This window comes from Chrysochloris asiatica, unplaced genomic scaffold (genome assembly GCF_000296735.1).
Source record: "Chrysochloris asiatica unplaced genomic scaffold, ChrAsi1.0 scaffold00210, whole genome shotgun sequence".
NCBI lineage: Eukaryota > Metazoa > Chordata > Mammalia > Afrosoricida > Chrysochloridae > Chrysochloris > Chrysochloris asiatica.
In genome coordinates this window covers 4,718,513-4,739,534 of record NW_006408728.1, presented here as the reverse complement: position 1 = coordinate 4,739,534, position 21,022 = coordinate 4,718,513, and the positions used below count along the sequence as shown (strand labels likewise).

Sequence of the window (21,022 nt, the reverse complement as noted above, 5' to 3'; positions counted from 1 at the left end):
GTTGACCTTGCTTATCCTACAGTGCCACACCAGGACTCCAGATACTATTATTATCCCCATTTTACAGATAAATAAAGGTAGGTGCAAAGAAATTAGGTAACTTGTAGAAGGTAACATAAGTATTTAGTGTAATAGTTGAGCTTTGAACTGAAGTTATCTGAACCAGAGCACCTAATCAGACTACTTTGAGCACCTGTAATAACTCAGATCTCAGCAAAAACTCTATGACTTAAAATGACATTCCTTTTACATAAACAAAGGAATAGGCTACTCAGACTGCATTCTCTAAATACTCCTTGGAAAGGAAGTATGTCCCCCCTCCCCTCTCATATTCTTACTCAACTCAAATGACCTGTCTGCTTCCTTTAAGTGACATGACTTATAGGTCTAATAAACTCAGGTCCCACAGCCGCTGAGAATGAAAGGGGAGCCAGTTGCTGACTACATAAGGCTCATGGGAGCTAGCTCTTCCTTCACCTATGTCTGTGTCAGATGGGTGGTCTACTGTACATTTTGAACATAGATCAAGATAACTTTGTTTGCCTCTGTTTAAAAGCTGGTATCTAGACAACTATTCTTTTTCCAGGAAGGAATTAAATTTTTATTAAACTGAAGCAAAGTATCCTTAACTCATGGTTGACTTTCTTTGCCTTATCTCTATTATTAATACTATAATGTATATAGTAATTACAACACGGAAAAACTTTGTAATGTTTTCCAGGGTGAGGTTTCCTTACTTATTGGCAAGAAAATGCCACAGAAGGGAACACCTATTTTATGGATCTTTGGCTGAGACTTGACGCATGGCTGTTCCATGGCAGGAAATGTGAAATAGAGGATATTATTCTGCCTCACTAAACGGTAGGAAGGATTCAAACTGTTCAGCACACAGAAATCTTGATAATAGTTTTTTTAAAAAACACCAGTTTTCTCTTCAATATAAATAGTACTAATTCATTATTATGAATAATAATAATTATTATGAATAATAATATGAATTTTCATCCTCCCCCCCCCTTTCATTTCTATCTTGCTCTTTTCTCCTTATTCTTTCTCGTGGGCTTCCATCCTGTATTCGCATCAACTTCCCTCTCCTTTATCAGGTTTACTAATTACAATCAGAGACTCCCCAGTTCCTGCAGTCTCTCTCACTTCCCTTAAGAAACTCTTTCCTTTTCCTCCCTGCTCCTTGTACATCCAACTCTTTCCTCCCTCCCTTCCCTACAACTCCGTAAGCCCTGAGAAGATCAAAGGCTGATAGGGCTGCTGCAGCCCAGTTGAGAGCAATTTCCATTTCCAGCTCCCCCTTCTGGCTGGGCTGAGTTGTGGGCTGAGGGACTGAGACTGGGCTGAGAAGTTTTGGCTTCTGGGAAGAATTATGAAAGAGGTGTCTGAAGCAGCGTTGTGCACATCAGGAAAAGAAAATTCCCTTTGTGCTCTCTATTGTGGTGTCCCTCAGTTTGGGTCTTCGCCACACATTCTTGAAAGTCGTTGTTTATACTGAGGGTTTTGTAGGTTAGAAACAATGCCGGTTGGAGTGGAGCTGACACAGTAAGCGCTTCGCGGGTACTGAGTTGACCCTAAAATCCGTGGAGAGAGGAGTTACACTCAAGAGGTGGGGGAGCTTCAGAGCAAAGGAAGGGGAATGCAACTGGCCAATCAGGAGGCGAGGCCGAGCCAGGGCTCCCCTCCTTGCTCTAGAGCTGCAACAGTGGAAAGTTGGGAGCCTCAGTCGCTGGCCCAGCCGTGAGCGCGGCGGTGGCGGCAGCTGGGAGGGCAGTCGGACTCTGGCCGCGGCGCCGCAGGGCTCACAGCTGCTCCCGGGGCATGGACTGGGCGCTTGGCTTGCACACCCCCAGACACGCTTCCCAGCGCCCGCGGGCAGATAGCATTCTCGAGCCACCGGAGGAAGCTGCGTCTAGACAAAAGCTGCCGCATCTCTTCCATGCTCAGCCCTAGGAGGGATTGGAGTTTGGTACTTGAACACATTTGATTCTCAGCTCCAAACTTTTTTTGCTAGTTCAAAGAGATTTCAAGAGTCCAATGAGTTACTCTGAGAGGAAACCCTCTGCCTGTTATTGAGGAGTGCTAAACACAGTGCTTAGGCGCTCAGGGGGAAAAAAATCAACAACATGATTTCCTGGGAGATTGTCCGCACAGTATTCCTGTTCGCTCTTCTTTATTCTTCCCTAGCTCAAGATGCTAGCCCCCAGTCTGAGAGCAGGGCCGAGGAAATTCCCGAGGGGGCCTCCACTTTGGCTTTTGTGTTTGATGTGACTGGTTCTATGTATGATGATTTAGTTCAGGTTATCGAAGGGGCTTCAAAAATTTTGGAGACATCTTTGAAAAGACCTAAGAGACCTCTTTTCAACTTTGCTTTGGTGCCTTTCCATGATCCAGGTAAGGGAAATATTTATTCTTTGTACTTGCTATTTCTCATGATTACATGATTTCTAATGCTGTGAAAGTGTTTGTATCAGTTAAAAAAAAAAAGCCAACAAAACTTTTTTTTAAAAAAAGTGTAACCGAATACAGTTGTAACAAAGAATTGCACTGCATCTGCGTTTGCTCTCTGAATTCTATTCAAGTCTCAGTTGTGGAGTAAATGGCTTATTTAGGGAGCTTGTACAGTGTTCCCCTACCTCCAAGCCCCCCTATCCCCAACTCATAGAAATGTCAACTTATGAAAACCAGAAAGCCAGAACCTAGAGTCCTAAGCAATAGTATCAAAATGAGAATTAATTGATTTTCCATCTTAAAGTTAAAAATGCTTAATTGAAAAAGGCAGATTTGGATATGGGTATTCAGCAGCTAACATCCAGGTTAAGAGCAGTCTGTCGGGATAACTCACATAAGAGGGGAAAAGCACCCTGTTGTGTGAGACACACTGAAGTAGTAAGTAATAGCTTCTAGGAGAACTGAAGAGATGAAAGTAAAAGAGAGAAGCCATTCATTTCTTAACTGGATCTTTAGACCACGGCATTATTAGTTAGGTTCACACATAGTGTCCATGTTTCATCCAGTAGAAATGCATGTAATTTGGTATGTCTGTGTGCTTTAAAGGTAGTTGAAGCAAAATAACTTTATTTCTGCCCCTCGGCAATAGATTTCAGCTGCTCCACTGTAATATGATCCTGTTTACTTTTTTCAATTTCTCTTTAAAGTGGTACCTTTCTGTGAGGCTCATAGGAGCCCTCATTGTGGTCAGGGAGGGCAACATAGCAGGGGGAGCCCTAGGGCTTGCTGTCTAATATCCACCTGAGTTTCATTAGCACATGCTGCTGCTGCTGCCCAGTTGAAGAAATAAAGCAATGGTTTCTAAAAATTCCTCCCCCACTGTTCTCCCACATTTTTCCTGCTTTGAAATTTTCTCTCTTCTCTAGAAGACCTTGACACACCTCTTCCCTAGCGCCTGATACTGAGAATCTCAAATTCTTTCTTTGTAAATTTGGCATTTGTTCAAATTATTGCTAGGCATTAAATGTGGCAGGCTTCAGCAGTTTCAGAAAGTGTCACTGGGAGAAATTTAGAGGGAAATAGAAGTTTTTCATGTTCTTCAAAGGATGAAAATAACTTCTCTTCCTCTCTATATGTAAATATATACATATATATCATATATATGTATACATGAGTCTAGATCAATTCAATATGGAATGATTTCTATATTTGAATAAAGACATGAATGGCATTTACTGTGTTTCCTGTCTTACTAAAACACCTCATGTATTGTGATGTTTTAATTCATTAAATGGCAAGATGCCAAGTGTGGTGCAGCTTGGGGTTCTTATGCTTTTGGAAAAACCCTAAAGATGTTTCTTTTATTTGAATGAATCTGACATTGATTTTAAAATGAAGTAAAATTGTTTTCTGTAATTAACACCACAAATTGCTTTTCTCCAAAAACAAAACAAACAAATCAGATTTAAAAAAAAGAAAAACCCTTTTGTGAAATTGTGTCACTGCAAACAGAACACAGAAATTGCCTCAAGTCATAAATGGAAACGGAACCAACATATTTTAAAGTGATAAAAAAGTTGAGAAAATTGTATTATGGTGTTCTGCCTTCCAATTGTTAGAAAATGGGAAAGTTTGAACATTGCTGGGGTTGACTTTCTTATAGTTTAGCAATCATGAATCAAAGTGGAGGAAACTTGGCTTGTTAATAGTAGATGGCTAATAAATTAGAGCTTTTTAAAATTAAATTGTATGAGAAAATGATGATCTTAAATTGGTTCCATAAAATTAATTGTATATATGATTCAGTAAAAATATTAAGTATGTTTCCATTGTAATTCAAAGTAGAGAGAAGTGGCCAATGATTTCTGTATTCTAAGACTTTGTTTGAAATCTTTTTGAAGATTTGAGGGAAATAGAAGGTAAAAGACTACTAATCTTTAACGTAGTCTTTTAATTGACTCTGACAGATTCTACATTCTTTGGGTGAATCTGAGACATTCTCTCTCTGTTTCTCTCTGTGGGTTTGTGTAAAATCCTTAAGAGTTTCTGAATCATTTATAGTTCTGATTAATCACATCAGCTTCCAGTGATAGAAAGGGTCTTGAATGGGGACTGGCTCTTTTACTGTGAGATATTAGAGAAGTTACTTTGCCTTTCAGAATCTTAGTTTCCTAAACTATAAAATGAGAGAATTGGATTTGAACATCTATAAGGTATATGTCCTACAAACATTTTATAACTCCTTGTTTTTATTTATTTACTCTTTATAGTCCCTAAATTCTTATGACAGAGTGATACAATTGACACAAATTTTGGGACTTAATGTAATAATTATAATGGTAACTTTAAATACTTTCAGCTTTTCAAAGCCCTTTGGCACCTACTATCACATCAGATTTGGGGTATAGTCTAAAGCTTTTGGCAAAAACATTTAGGGCTTTGCAGATGATTTCTTAGGACTTCTACATTAGGAGTTGGGACAAGGTATATGTTTGGAGGTGAGGATTAGGGTAAACATGAAAACACACATGAGACAGTTTTAGGGGAGGAAGAATATCTAGCAAAAGGGCCAAGAGGTGATGAAATCATTTAGAGTATGCTGCATGTAGGCAGTGCATGGTTAACAGCATCAGAAATATACATGTAGTGGGAGAAGGTATTGGAAAAGAACAGGGGTCTTGCAAAGTCAAACCAACCTTTTGATGCTAACTGTGTTTACGATGGAATTTCTAGCTTCACAATCACATTTCATGCACTGCCTTTTGCTGTGCTTTTTACAACTCTCAAATTATATTCCTGTCTTCCTCAGAACACAAATTAAGGAGGGCTGATGGGTTCCCTTTGACGATGGCTCTTTTCCTTACTTACCTTTCATTTTCTCTTATTTTAGTAATCAGGTAGGAGAGACAGAAGGAAAGAGAATGGGGCAGTGTGTTTAATGAGTTGCTTTAAATAAAACAAAAAATTTTCTCCTTTCACAATTATGTTCCCACATTTGGATATCTTGTGCCAATTCTCATTCATTCACTCATTCACTTGCTCACTCGCTCACGCATGTACTATATTTCAGGCTTCATTTTTGGCACTGAAGATACAAAAGAGAGTAAAAATGATAGAAGTCCTTGTCCTCATGGGGCTTACATTCTATTAGAGGAAGCTAGGCAATAAAGAAAATCATATGTGTGTCTGATGGTGAAAATTGCTATGGAAAAAATTAAAAGCAGGAAAAAGACAAGAGGGAGTTTGGGGTGAGCTGTGAGTATTAAGATGTCAATTATGTGTGGTTGGCAGGGAAACCAACTGAACAGGTCACATTTAAATAAGAACCTTAAGGAGGTAAGGAGGGAGCAATTAGGATATTTGGGGAAAGACTTGCAGTCAGAGGAACAATGAATGAAAAACTCTCATGACAAGAGCATCTGACATGTTCAAGAAGCAGTGAAAAGACCATGTGGCTGGAGCACAGTGAGTGATTTGGGAGAAGTTAGGAGGTCAAGTCAGAGAAAAGACCAGGCAGTCATGAAAGAACTTATAGGTCACTGTGACTTTGGCTTTTACTCTGCATGAAAGGGCAGCCACATTAGGGTTTGGAAGAGGACAGCAACATGATCTGATCTATGTGCTTACATGACCATTCTGTTGCTTGCTCATAGTCTAATGTGGGGCAAGGGTGTAAGTAGGGCGGATAGTTAGACTATTGCAATAAAGTTAGGTGAGGTTGATGGTCAAGTTTGTAGCTTTGGACGTTTTTAGAAATCAGTGGAGTCAGTGTGTATATTTAAGATAAAAAGCATCTGCTAATGGATTGAAAAACTCAAATAAAAAACCAGATGACAAGATATATTCTCATTTGCATACTAGAAGTATGGTGTGGTCATACTAAGATGAAGAATGAGGGAGAAGCAGGGTTGGAGAGGGGAAATGAGGCTTTTGTTTTAGCGTGCTCTTAAGTTTAACATGTCTTTTGTCATCCAAGTGGAAATATTAAGAAAGCAGTTGGATATATGAGATTCCAGTTCAGAGAGAGAATTTCTAGGTCAGAGAAGTAAATTTGGAATTCAAAGGCATATATGTAGATAGCATTTGATTCTGATTAGATGACACCACTCAGGATAGGAAGGGTCTGAGGACCGAGCCTTGGGATGGATACTTCAGTGTGTAGAAATCATAGAGACAAGGATAAGCCAACAAAGCAGCCTGACTAATTGAAGTCAGGGAATTAGGAGAAAAGTATGCGTGTGTTGTCCTAGAAGTCATGAGCAGAGAGTGTTTCAAGGGAGCAGGACTCTTCAGAACTGAGAATTGACTATTAGAGTTAACTGTGTGGATGCCACTGGTAACTCAACAAGAGCAGTTTCAGTGAATTGATTGGGAGCAAAAACTTGTTTATAATGAATTTAATAGAGAATGGGAGAAGAGGAACTAGAAATCGATGTAATACTATTACTGTGCCCAACTGCTGAACAGTTTTGTTCGTGAGACCTCCATTCATTTTAGTTTTGATAAACATTTCAGCTAGTGTTTTATAAAATACAAGTGTAATATAGTAGATGGCACAGGACTGGGCAGTATTTCATTCTATTGTGCACAGGGACACTATGAATCAGTACTGACTCCAGGACACCTAACCACCACAAACATGGTGGAAAGCACAGGCAATTGGTTTATTGTAAGCCATTTGTCATTTAAATGAATCGTTTAACTCTCCAGACCTTTGGTATAAAATACCAAAGCCTATGATTTTAATTAGCACAATATAATTAAATGTAAATTAACTACAAAGAAATCCCAAAAAGAAGGTCCCCATTCATTGGGAAAAACATCAGCATAGCATGCCTTTGTGTTTAAGAGCTTCATTGCAATAAAACCAATGAAACCTCAAGGATTTTCTCTGTATTGTTTAGTACTTGTTTTACAAAAAGAGTGTCTTAGCATATTTGAGAAATAGAACATTTACCTGGAATTATAGTCAACAAACAGCTTTTTATAAGGAAAATATAGCACATTCGGGCCCTGAATAAACTAATACAAATCCATACAAACGGAACATCACTTGGAAATGTTTTCAGTTTCAGGATGTACAGAGAAAGAGCCAAGAACTGATATGTTGTCTTCTTTTGCCAGTAGGTCATCCTACATGCAAACAGTGTTTTACTTAAAAGAAAAAAAGATTGATCTTTTAGGTGCAAAATAAATCTAACTGGAGGAAATGTACTAAAACTAAGGAGTGACAGCTTTTGTAACTTTGGTTGGACAACAGTAACTTTGTTTCTCAGGATGAGAAAATATTTTAACCTAAGAGAGTGAACCCTGTATGGCTGGATGTTTTCAGAGAATATGTAGACTTGTTTCACTTTGCACAATCAAAACACAATAAATACATTCTCCCAAGGTACAAAGACCAAATTTTGGTAAATTGAATATTTTAAATGTAAGAAGAGGACTTCCCATTTAATGGAATCTTTTTACGGCTTTCATAGAGCAAACTTTTCTTTTTGTAAGCTGTAAATCTGAATTTGCTTTGTTTATGGTTCTTTAGTTAAACAGACAATGACCATTCTAGACAGCCTACCCTGACCTTTATCACTCTGCTTACTTATCTTTCTCCCCGACTAAACATTAAGCTCCTTGGGCAGGAACTGCTACATTCCTTTGACAGCCTTGGCACACAGTATGCCTCCAGAAATTTCTCAGGAATGAATGAATGAATGAATGATTGAGTGAAGGAATGCTGGAGACAAAAATAGATGATTTCTCTGGGAATTTTAATCCTCCCTTTTTAATCTGTGATTTTACTTTTTAAGTCAAAACAACAGTAAGAATAATAAAACTAACAACATAATTTTCTCATTTAAGTCGGAAGTAGGAGAATCATTGTGACCTGGGTAAGTGCTTGAGTCTTGGGAAGTCACTGAATATTTGTGTAGCTGATGGTTTTATGAGGGGTTTGTATATAGTCTGGACTAGTTCTGTTGTATGCTATAAGGCAGTCTGCCCATCTGTCCATCGTAACTGGACTGCTGAAGGAATGCCACAATAATTAAGTGGGTGTCTAGGAAGCATTTATGGAAACAAAAGACCCACATTTCTTGTGAATCTTCCTACAGGGATTCTCAACCTTGGTTTTGTATTTTCTGATAATTCTTATGAGGAGTGTCCATTTCCATGGAGAAAAGGGAAACTTTAAAAAGGAGCTTATGTTATGATATCTATCACCTCTTAGCACTTAATTATGCTCTTTTGCTTAGTAAAACAATATATGTGAAACATCGTCTAAAAGTTCTGTAGACTGATTGGAATGCTGATGTGGCACTGTAGGATTAGTACTAGACTGGTAACCACAAGATTGGTGGTTCAAATCCAGCAGCAACTTGGAAACCCTCTATAGGATTGCTGTGAGTTGGAACTGACTCAGTAGCACTTAACAATAAAAATAGCATAGAATGAATGGGGCTGCTGCTCTTATTAAATGAATCACATTTGTCTTTCACACATTGAAAAGGTACTAGAGGGAAGTCAGTTATCAAGGAAAATGGTAGAGCATTTGTACCATATGGCAAAAAATTAAGTTTAAAAACCCTCCTTGTATAATTTAGCAATTAATATACATAAGGGCAAAGGCTAGTTCAAACAAGGTCAATTTTGCTTGGTTGATGATGGCTATGTGCTGTGGAGTGGGTTCCGACTCATAGCAACCCTGTACAGGGTTTCCGAGGCTGTAAATCTTTACGAGAGCAGAAAGCCTTATCCTTCTCCCACAGAACAGCTGGTAGTTTTAAACTGCTGACCTTCAGGTTCGCAGCCCGATTCGTAACCACTATGCTAGTACCACTTAAATAAATTCAATGTTTGTAATCTTTGCTACACTGACCCTTTAAACCCCAGACCACTACCTGGTAATTGAGAAACCAGCAAGAGAATCTAAAGACCCAAAGATAAGTAATTATATTCATTTATTAATTTACTAATTCATCCATTCACTGATTGACTTCTTACTGTTTGTCAGAGGCTGTTCTAGGTAATTTTGGTTCAGACAAAGAAAGACATGTGTAAAAATGAGCACCTACCATCCCTCCCATTGTAACGCTGCTTCTCCTCTTGGTTCGATAATTCAGTGCAGTGATCACATAGAACTCAGACACTGTATTCATAATTACCTGGTTTATTAGAGAAGTTAACAAGTTACAATTCAAGGGCAGGAATGTTCAAGACATAGTTCTGGTTAGGACAGCCTCTCCTTTGTTGTGTCCACAGGCAGGCCTCTCCTGGCCATCAGCCCCTTGGCCTTGCCTCTGCCCTGCTCTGACGTTACAGTGTTTTCACTGGACTACTGATAAATGCTCATAGGGCACACCATTTCACCGTAAGCCTTGGCCTGAAGGAACTCGAATCTAGCTCCATGTTTAGCAAACTTAACTCCCCTAATGAAGTGGAACCCCACTCTGTAAGCAAGTGTCCTACCCAAAGCCACTCAGCTTTACTTGCTCTGTGGACTGGGGAGCCCGCTGTTCTGTGTCATGCTCAGGCTCTTGGTTCTGATGGTTTGCAAAGATTTTCTGGAACTAAGGTGTGGGTTGAAACCAGAAAAAAAAAGCGCATGCGTAAAAGCAGTTTAATGAAAGCATTTAGAAGTTTGGAGCTCATACTGAGCACTATGGGAAACCTTAACGATTATAAGTGACAAGTGACATGATTTGATTTGCACTTCAGGTTTTTACCACTGTCATGTTTTGGAACAAAGTAGTCCAAAGATTTGGGAGGTGAAATCTGAGGTGATTGCAACAGTTCAGGATAGAAATATTGAGATGCCTTGGACACAGAAGAGAATTTCTGAGCTATTTTAAAAGTTAAGTGGATTGGATTGAGCCATAAAAATTTGAAAAAGAGGGAAATATGAGGGGGCTTCAAAAATTCCGTTATATTTTATTTCCATTTTTCCATGAAGTTTTTGCAACCATTCCGTTCATTGCCTTCAAGGCCCTTAAGGTTGTGTAGTTGAACATGAAAGTTTATAGTAAATTAAACATTAAATCAGCATAGAGTAGGAGATAAAAGATCTGTGAAGTTAGCTTTAAGAGAGGGCATAGTAGTCAGCTCTTTACATAAGTATTGCTTATAAAGTATCAGCCAAAAGTATGGGGCAATCAACAATGAAAAAGAGTCACAGAGGCAACTGAGCAGTGCACAACCACGTTCTGCCTATAGCTTAAGGTATTTATTTATACTATTCTTGAATAACTAGTCCACCCATCAGGAATATTCCAACTGTGGTGATGAACTGCTTACTCTTGTAAGTATCCTATGATGTCATTGCATATTTAGACCCTACTATTAACTCTCCTTGTTCTAGTTATGTGCTTACAGAAAATGTAACCTCATGTACTTTCCTTATCGGGAGAAAATGGTCTGGTTAGACTGACACATACGTCAGATTCATGAGACAATTATATTCCTCATTGGTAACTCATAGTTTGGCATCCCAGTTTTATAGATTTGTCTCTATTGTTTAAAATATTCTGACAGTCGAGTTCAAGTTTCTGAGTTTGTAATTCCAAGACCCAGACCTTGACCTATGTTAAATTTATCAAAGTAAGTGTTCCCTTGTATAAATCTGTTTGGGTGGCCTGTCTATTTCCAGGTATCACTCCTCAGAATTTCCAACTGTCATTGTTAGTATATATACTATAATAGTGCCAAATAGCTGTTTAGTCCACTTGAAACTCATATAAATGACAGTTGAAGCATTCGGAATGGATGAGATCATTCAAGGAGAGTGTGTAAACTGAGAAAAGAAAGGAGACAGGATAGAACTCTAGAGAACACAAGCATTTAAAAGACAAGTAGAAGAAGAGAAGTGTCTAAAGGAGTCTGCGTAAATAGGAAAAGAAACAAGAATGTGCAGTGTTGGGGTAGCTAAAAAGTTGTTAGTCATAAGGATAAGTGGTCAACTCCCTCCATTTCTAAAGTTACTATTAACAAAGGCTAAATGATGTTGAGCTTAAAAAGATAGTTTTATTGGAATTGTGAGATCAGAAAGTTGAAATGATAAGAAAATGGATCTAGCACATATGGTATGCTTCCTTCATGAAATATAACTTAGTGGCTGGTAGCACAGACTCTGGAATCTGATACTTGAGTTGGAAATCTGGTCCTACCAATTATTTGCTATATTATCTTAATTGCTATGTGCTTCATTTTCAGTAAACTGGGGATGATAATATAATTATCTTGTAAGGTTGATTTGTAGATTGATTAAAATAATAGTGGTTGTTGGTGGTTGTGTGCTGTGAAGTTGGTTCCGACTCATAGTGACCCCGAGTAGGGTTTCCGAGGCTGTAAATTTTTACAGGAGCAAAAAGCCTCGTCTTTCTCCCATGGAATGGCTGGTAGTTTCAAAGTGCTGACCTTGAGGTTTGCACCCCGACTTGTGCCACTATGCTGGATATCCAAAATGTAGCACAATCCTTATGCAAAGTAAGTTTTCAGTAAACATTTTGGGGCCTTTGGAATTGAGAAGGTGTGGCACTGTGAGTTTTAATGCTCTGGACTGCAAGGTCAGTTTGAATTGCAAGGTTGACAGTTCAAGCTTACCAGCTACTCCTCGGAAACCCTATACAGGATGGCTATGAGTTAGAACCGATTCAACAGCAGTTAACAGCAACAAGGGTTGAGAAAGAATGCTTGTTTTCAAAATGGGAGCAAGGAGAGAATGTTTAATCACTGCTGAGAGTCAATAAAGTACAAATGAATAAGAATGTTAAAGAGAGAATAGATAATCTATGAAACCAGTACTTTGAGTATGCAAAAGGGGATGAGTTGCGAAGTAGAGAGATTGGCTATAGGCAAGTACTGTAAGAGAAGAGAAGCAGGTAGTAGATGAACAAGGAGTTAGTGGAAGTGCAACTAAAGAATTACTTCCTGTCTGAAAGTCTCTCTTTTCTCTTAAGCAGCAGAAAAAAATGGTTTTTAAATAAGAGGAGGGAGGATATTAAAGGGTAAGAGCTTTAGATCAATAGTGGATTTTGGGAGAAATAAGCAGACTTTAGGCATGTAGGAGGCTATCCAAGATGAGTTGTGCTCAGAAGATGCATTTGAAATGCCTGGACACTGTTTAAATGTGTTATTTTTCTTAGAAGCATTCAGCATCCTGGGTGTATGTACCTTTTGAGGTTGACTGTCTGTTTGATCCAAGATGGGAATTTAATTGAGCAAATGTGACTGAAGAAATAAGATATAGTTGAGGAGGATATTGATGAGAGGTTGAAGTGACAGATCCTAGGGTCATATCTGGATATACTAGACTGGCAAGGGTTGGAATTTTGTATGTGAATAACAATATGACAAAGAAGTTGAACTTGCTGATAAGAATAGCCAAAGTAAATGATCATAGGAAGTTAAACCAGGATGGAAATAGTAGGATTGAACAGATCAAGGACCTTGAGGTTGTGTAATTGAACATGAATGTTTACAGTAACTCAGAAAATATGAGTTTGGAACGGCAAGGAAAACAGTAAGTCCGCCATCAAATTTTTATTTAATAAGAATTATTGATATTACTATTATTGAAGGATTGTGCAAGTATTAGTATTTTCTTTTGTTTCCTTTGAGGAGCCCTGGAAGCACTGTCGTGTAAACACTAGACTGCAAACCACAAGCTTAGCAGTTATACACCCACCAGCTGCTCCATGGGAGAAAAATGAGGCTTTGTGCTCTGGAATAGATTTACAGCCCTGAAAAACCCATACAGGATCACTATGACTTGGAATTGACTTTATGGTAGTGGGTTTGTTTTGTGTTTTGTTTGTTTGTTGCCTTTAACTCGTGTTCCTCCCAGTGCCTTCCTGCCTTGATCATTTGGTGCTGACCTTATCCTTATGGTCTATGACTTTTTCCTTTACCCAAGTCAATACATGGGGTTCTGGTGGTGCTGTAGGATAAGCATTGGACTGCTAATCACTAGGTCAGTTGTTGAAACCCAACAGTGGCTCCACAGGAGAAGAATGAGGTTGCCTGCTCCTGTGAAGGCTTAAAGTCTTGGGAATGCCAAATAGGGTTGCTGTGAGTTGTAATCAACTTACTGGTAGCAGATTTCGGTGTTTCGGTTTTTACCCTCTAGTTACTAATAACAATAATCTATGAGTAGGTACATAGATAAATAAATACTCATACTCAACAGGTGTAGGTTGCTGAATGGGACTACATCTATGAATATATAGGTTTGATAAAGAATATTTCTACATATGTATTTATATTTGCTACAAATATATACTTGAATATAGTAAAACATAAAGGGGGCAAAGTAATGAAAAGTTCTTGGTGGTGATGGGTATGTGCCGTGGAGTCAGTTTTGACTCATAGTGACCCTGTGTAGGGTTTCCGAGCCTGTAAATCTTTATGGGAGCAGAAAGCCTCACATTTCTCCCACAGAATGGATAGTAGTTTTGAACTGATGATCTTGAATTTAGCTACCCGACTTATAACCACTATGCTATCAGAGCTCCTTATGAAAACTTCTAAGCCATAACCAAATACCTTGAGGAAATAAATCACTGTGTCTGGAGCTCAGGACCACAGTCTTAGGGTGGTCGTCAAGGTCAGTTAGCACAGCACAGTCCACAAACACAATGTTCTCTGTCCTACTTAGGTGAGTAGTAACTGGGGATCTTAGAAGCTTGTGAGGTCCATCTTTGGCTTCTCCATGGTGGGAGCAAAGAAGTAGCAAAACAAAGAGTGAAAAAAAAATCAAAGACAAGGAAATAATGAGTCCAGTGGACTAATAGGCCACACAAACTAGTTGTTATTGTTGTTAAGTGCTGTCGAGTTGGTTCCGACCCATAGTGACCCTATATAGGGTTTACGAGGAGCAGTTGGTGAGCTTGAACTGCTGACCTTGCAGTTCAAGCGGCTTTGCAGTCGGACGCATTAACCCTCAGCGCCACACCAGGACTCCTTATACCTCCACAGTCTTGAGATCAGAAGAATTAGATGCTGTCTGTGTACCAGTACCAACCACTCTGAAAGGGATGGCAATAAAGAGATCCTGGGTAGAGAGGGAGAAAATGTAGAACAAAACTCAAAATAATAATAAGAAAAGTCTTACTGGTCTGATAGAGACTGATGAAATACGTGAGGCAGTGGTCCTTGGACATATTTCAAGGTTGGAACTAAACTTATATTTGTAGATCAGTTTTCAATCAAATAACAGACAGGTTTTTAAGCTGAACAATATAGGAGGTACACATTCTTTAGACCAATTGAGCATAAAAGATCAAAAGGGCAGCATTTGCCCATTGAGAAAGTTCAGAAAGCAGGACAGCAAGAAGGATGAGTGGAAACAGTAAACACAGAAAGAAAATGGGAAGAGTGTTGTTACATTGTGGTGATTGCAATCAGTGCAACAAAACAAAATGTGTATGAAATGTTGAGTAGAAAACTAATTCACTTTGTAAACTGGGACTCAACTCATAATGAAAAGTTCCAAAAATAAAAAGAATTATTGAGAAGTCAGTAGAGGCTTAGAGGGTGACATAGGTCACATGTACTTCAGAATGGCAGTTGTTTTCTCAGGCAGGTAAAGAAGCATTGGACGAAGGGTGGATAAAACCTCCCTGCTGACCCTGATGTACATGGAGTGATGGAGAATGAACAGGTCCCCCTGGGAAGGATGCAGGAGAGGAGGTGCCATTAAGGGAGAACCTTGTTTCAGTTAAAGTATGAATGCTGGGTTACAAGGCATAGGCTGGTGAAAGAATAGACCAGGAAGGAGGAAACAAAGATGAGTGTAATAGAGAAGATGAATGGTCTGCACTGTGGTCCCAGGCCCCACAGATGATGGTGATGTAAAGTAGGGTGGATTGTGCAGGCTGCATGGTTCTAACTGAGGGTCTGCCATAATGTGAGATATTATTCAGGCTCTGAGAAAGTTGGAGCTTAATAAAGCCAGCTGCTGTTTCCAAGATAAATTGCAGTTCATCAAAAGATGAATTTGTAATGCCTGAACACTGTCTAACTGTGTGATTTATCCTAGACATTTTTAGCATCCTGGTTGTAACTTTGAGGCTGACTATTGGTTAGTGATAGTTCTGAGGCCACTGTGACTAGAAGGGACCCCTAAACAAACACCTCATCTGACCTATCTTATTGACAGGTTTAGTAGCATACTTTGATTGCTAAAAAAATAACAACTACCGTTTTATTTGTTGTCAGTACAGTGTTGTTGTTGTTAGATGTCATCGAGTTGGTATTAACCCATAGCGACATTATGCAGAGCAGAACGAAACACTGCCTGATCCTGGGCCAACCTCACTATTGTTGCCACGCTTGAGTCCATCAATGCTTCCACTTGGCCAATCCATGTTGTTGGGGGTCTTCCTCTTTTACTCTGACCCTCCCCCTTACCAAACATGATATCCTTCTCTACCGACTGCTCCCTCCTGACAATATGTCCAAAGTATGAGAGATGAAGTTTGGCCAACCTGGCCTCTAAGGAGCACTCTGGCTGCACTTCTTCCAAAATGATCTATTGATTCTTTTGTCAGCCCATGGCAATTTCAATATTCTCCTCCAATATCTGTAGTAGATATAATGCAAATGGTTAATGCACTCAGCTGCTAACTGAAAGGCTAGAGTTTTGAGTTCACCCAGAAGTACCTCAGAAGAGAGTCCTGGTGATCTGCTTTGGAAAAATCAGCCATCAAAACCCTGTGCAACCCAGTTCTACTCTGACATATTTGGGGTCATCTTGAGTTGGTGTCTACTTAAAGGTAACTGCTTTTTTGCTTTGTTTTTCATTTTAATAGTGAATGCATTGCTATCTAGATTTATAATGGCAAGGAAGACTGTAAATTACATGCTGAACTAGATATATTATATGCTTTATCTCATTTAAGCCTCACAGATTCTAAATGGTATATGTCTTTATTTTATATATGAAACAATTGAGGCTTATATTATATACACTCTAAGAAAACATTCAATGTTCCTACAGGGTAGCTTTCCACAAGTTATTTTTGCCTTCTTTTGTTTGATAGATGTATTAGATTGATGAGATGTATCTTAGAAGGCAGGGCAAAGGCAGCACTGAGCCATTAACGTTATAAAGCCAGACCCAGACCCCAAAACTCTCTTTTTAGAAAGTTTCAGTTCTAGATATTTATGATAAAATTTTAAAATGGAGAGTTCATAGTTTCTGAACTCTTATACCTTTTTGGATAGGAATAGGGTTCTCAGTGGGAAGTATGGGGAGAGGCATTATTGTGTTTGCGGAGTTACTTAATTCTAGAAATAATTAGAGTTTAAAGAAATCTGTAAATTTTACTTTTAAAACATGACATTGGTGGTGGTGGTGGTTATGTGGTTATGGTGGTTATGTGCCCTGTTTTGGGTTTCTGAGGATGTAAATCTTTACAGGAGCAGAAAGCCTCATCTTTTTCCAATGGAGTGGCTGGTAGATTTGAAATGCTGACCTTCTGGTCAGCAGCCCAACTCGTAACCCACTATGCTACCAGAACTCCTTAAAACATGACATTAAGTAAAACTTTTTTGTTTGATTTTTATTGAGATGCTGAGTATTTGTACTTTATCTTTGAAATGGTGAGAATTATAGAGCAGGTAGGGATTTTGGAAATCATGCCTGGGTTCCAAAATATCGTGTGTTTGTATACCCCTCAGTTTTTTATTTTGGAAACTTCAAACACACTAATTAGAGCATTTTTCCCACTAGCACCAAAATCTCTGAGAACTTTCCTTGAAGCCCTGTTATATACAGCAGGTGGGAGGAATTCCTTAAAGTTCACAGGCATGGAAGGCACATTGATTACCACCAAAAATGCTTTAGGGCAACCGTTAGCTGCTCTTGCTAACATCTGAAGGAGAGAGGCTGCTTGAATGAGATTTGTAGGTGACAGAGAAGAGATAAAGTCTTGAGGTGGATTTTTTCCCTAATTTTTTTTTTTTTTAAATGAAGTAGAAGGTCAAGAGAATATGTTAAATATAAATAAGAAAATTAGCTAATTAAATTACAGAGAACAATGTTCTACGAAGACATTGCAGTATCTGGAATATCCGTTTTTGAGATTCAAAGTGAAATCTGTCTTGCCTTTCTGTTTAGTTCATTATTTGTACTTCAAAGCCCTCTGCAGAACACACAGAAAGCGTCATCATTTCTATTGTTTTGGATTCCCCAGAGGGTCTACCCTGCGCTTCTTAGGTGAACGTGCTTACCCGCCCCTTGATCACATCATCTCTTTTGCCTTGAAGTTTCCTCCTAAGCCACACCCTATGTTGGAATTTCTCCCAGGTGCCAGACATTATCCTTTCTGTGAGTAAAGGATTTTAGAAAAATTTCACCTCCTTCAAGGAACTCTCCTCTCCTGAAAGATTGAAAAAAAAAGTCATTTTAAAGCCTTTTTTATTGTTATGAAAATGTAAACAAGAAAACATATATCAATTCAATAATTTCTACATGTATTATTCAGTGACCATGATTACATTCTTCAAGTTGTCTAATTATTCTCACACTCCTTTTCCAAATTGAGAGTTATTATTATTAATATTGAGATTCCTTTTTATATTTATTGTATATTTTTCTGAACTTAATTTGTGCTTTTTTATATTGTTGTTGCTGTCAAGTGCCATGGAGGTAGTTCCTACTCATAGCAACCGTGTATAGGGTTTCTGAGGAATGGCTGGTGGGTTTGAACTACTGACGTTGTAGTTAGCAGTTCAACACTTATCTTATAACACCATACCAAGATTCCTTTATATTGTTGCCACTTTTTTATTCCTTCTACAATGTAACAAAAATTAAAAGTTGATTTGACTTATCTTGACAAAGTAAAGTTAGACACAATGGTACAGGTTTAAGTGAATGTATTTTAACATTAAATAGGCCTGCCTTGGAATAATATTGTTGTTAAGTATGGTTGAGTCGGTTCTGACTCATAGTGACCCTGTGTAGGGTTTCCAAGGGGCAGCTGGTGAGTTTGAACCACCAACCCTGAGGTTCAAACTGACCTTGAGGTTTGCATGCTTATACTACAGTGCTACTCCAGGACTCCTTCTTGGAGTAATAGTAAGTTAGTATATCCCCCAAGAATTAGTTTTCTATTATTTTTGTGATAATAACAAATGTACTGTCTATGTAGAGTTGTGAGGAATAGGGTGAAAAAAAAAAAGCATGTAAAACATTAATATGAAATCAGGCATAAAGTCAGTATTCAGTAGTGTCCTGTAATGGTAATAATGGCACAGAGGGGAGTGCTACTGCTATGTAGGATAAGGATTGAGCTACTAACTGCGGGGTTGGCAGTTTGAGCCCACCAGCTGCTGCGAGGGAAAAAGATGAGGCTTTCAGTGCCCGTAAAGGGGTAAAGTTGGCACAGGACAGGGTTGTGTTTCATTCTGTTATGCATAAGGGTGCTATCAGTTGGTACTGACTCACTGATACCTAACAACAACAAGGAATTACAGCTTCTGAAACACTATGTTGTTGTTAAGTGCTGTCAAGTTGGTTCTGACCCATTGCGACCCTGTATAGTGTTTCTGAGGAGTGGCTGGTGAGCTTGAGCTCTCAACCTTGTGTTTCAAATCAACCTTGCAGTCCAGTGCACTATTCTCCAGCATCATATCATTAATTCACCTAAGAGGTACCCCTCATGTATCTGCAGCAACCCTCAACTCCTTGTGTTTCTCCTTGTGTTTTTCTCTGGCTCCTCATTTTAAAGGTGCTCCTCTTTTAGCACAGTTGTTCCAGACAAAGCCCTTAGAGTCGTCACGGACACCTCTTTTCCTGTCACATCCCATATCCAATCCCTCCACAAGTTCTACTTTTAATTTGATCTCCACCCCTACTGCCCTAGCCCCAGCCACTTCAGCTGATCTCTCTGCGTTTCTCCCTAGATTGCCAGCCGGATCCCTTTAAATGAAAGACCCCACCTCACCTTTCTGATTTCCTTACTCACTTACTTCTAATTCATGTATCGGCCTCTCTCTCTCTTTTTTTTTTAAGTTTTTGTTGTGAATCGAGTGATGGTTTACATGGGAGAACATCAGTTTTACATTGATCCTATCCTATTCGTTTCATTGCAATGATTACAATCCCCTGCGTGCTTCATCATTCAAAAGTATTTGCTTTTATTCCTTCTCTCTGTGTGTGTGTGTGTGTGTATTTTGGATGTGCACCAAAACACTCAGGAATATACAATTATTCAAATAGCCAAAGGTCAAACCAGGCACACTTTCCCTCTCGAGCTATTGTCCTTTCTGTCCCTTCTTTGCCCAGCCCCTTGGAATGACTTGTACAATAATTATATGGTTCTTGGCTCAAAGTCATTTCCTCAGCGAGGTCTTCCCTAACCACCCAATCTTACAACTCTCCACATGATTATATGAGGGTAAGTCAAAAAGTATTGCTATTCCAGTTCATACACATGGGTTTATTCCAAACCAAACATGTTTAAACCTGTCTATGTGATTGGTCATGACTGTAACAAGTTTTCTCAGTAATACACTTGTCTTAGTCTCCTTGTTGTTGGTACGTGTCATCAAGGTCTGTCCTATGAGAATTTCATTGGAAAACCTTACTTTATCCGTCCAACAGCCTTGATCTTGTCCATTCAGATTTTGTTGTTGTTATTCCCTAAGTTCAAAGAACATAGGAAAGGAAAACAATTTAAGTTCTGTTGAGGATGCCAGAACAGCAGTTTTGACATGGTATAGATGGAAGAGCCTAGAATTCTTCAGGAAGGGGTTAGAGACATGGAAACAATTCCTTTAGAAGTGTATAGACCTATGTTGTTAAGTGCCCTCCAGTCTGTTCTAACTCACAGGGTTCCTAATGACAACAGATAGAACGAAGTCTGGGCCTGAGCCCTCCTTACAATTGCTGTGTTTGAACTTCTTGTTGTAGTCATTGTGTCAATTCATCTCATTGGGGGGGGGGGTCTTCCTTTTTCACTGACCCTCTGCTTTATCAAGCATGATGTCCTTTCCCAGGGACTGGTCCCTCCTGAGAACATTTCCAAAGTACGTGAGACAAAGTCTTTCCATCCTCACTTCTAAAGAACATTCTGGCTCTACTTTTTTGTACGTGTTTGTTCTTCTGGCAGTTCATAGTACATTCAGTGTTCTTCGCTCATACCATAATTCAAATGCATTAATTCTTCTTCCCTGGTCTTCATTATTCTGTTTCCAGCTTTCACATACATATGAGGTGATTGAAAATATCAGGACTTGGATCAGGCACACCTTAGTCCTGAAAGTGACATCTTTGCTTTTTAACACTTTAAGGAAATCTTTTGCAGCAGTTTTGCCTGATTCAGTTGTCACTTAATTTATTGAATGCTGATTCTTTGACTGTTGAGTGTGGATCCAAGTAAAATTAAATCCTGGACAATCCTTCAGTCTTTTCTCCATCTATCACAATGTTGTCTTCTGGTCCAGTTGTGAGAATTCTTGTTTTTTGATGAGGTGTAATTCATACTGAAGGCTTAGTTTTTTTTTTTTTTAATGTTTTATTGTGAGTTATATGATAGTTTACATGGGAGAACATTAGTTTTACATTGAT

The 21,022-nt window shown here is 38.9% G+C and overlaps 1 protein-coding gene across 1 annotated transcript in view; it reads left to right on the top strand.

Moving 5' to 3' along the window:
* Positions 1-2,132: 2,132 nt before the first annotated feature.
* Positions 2,133-21,022, top strand: part of HMCN1 (hemicentin 1) — a 665,929-nt gene continuing 647,039 nt past the window's right edge. The window contains exon 1 of the mRNA XM_006872707.1: positions 2,133-2,400. Coding sequence (XP_006872769.1) covers positions 2,133-2,400 — 268 coding nt within the window. The remainder of the gene's footprint in view (positions 2,401-21,022) is intronic.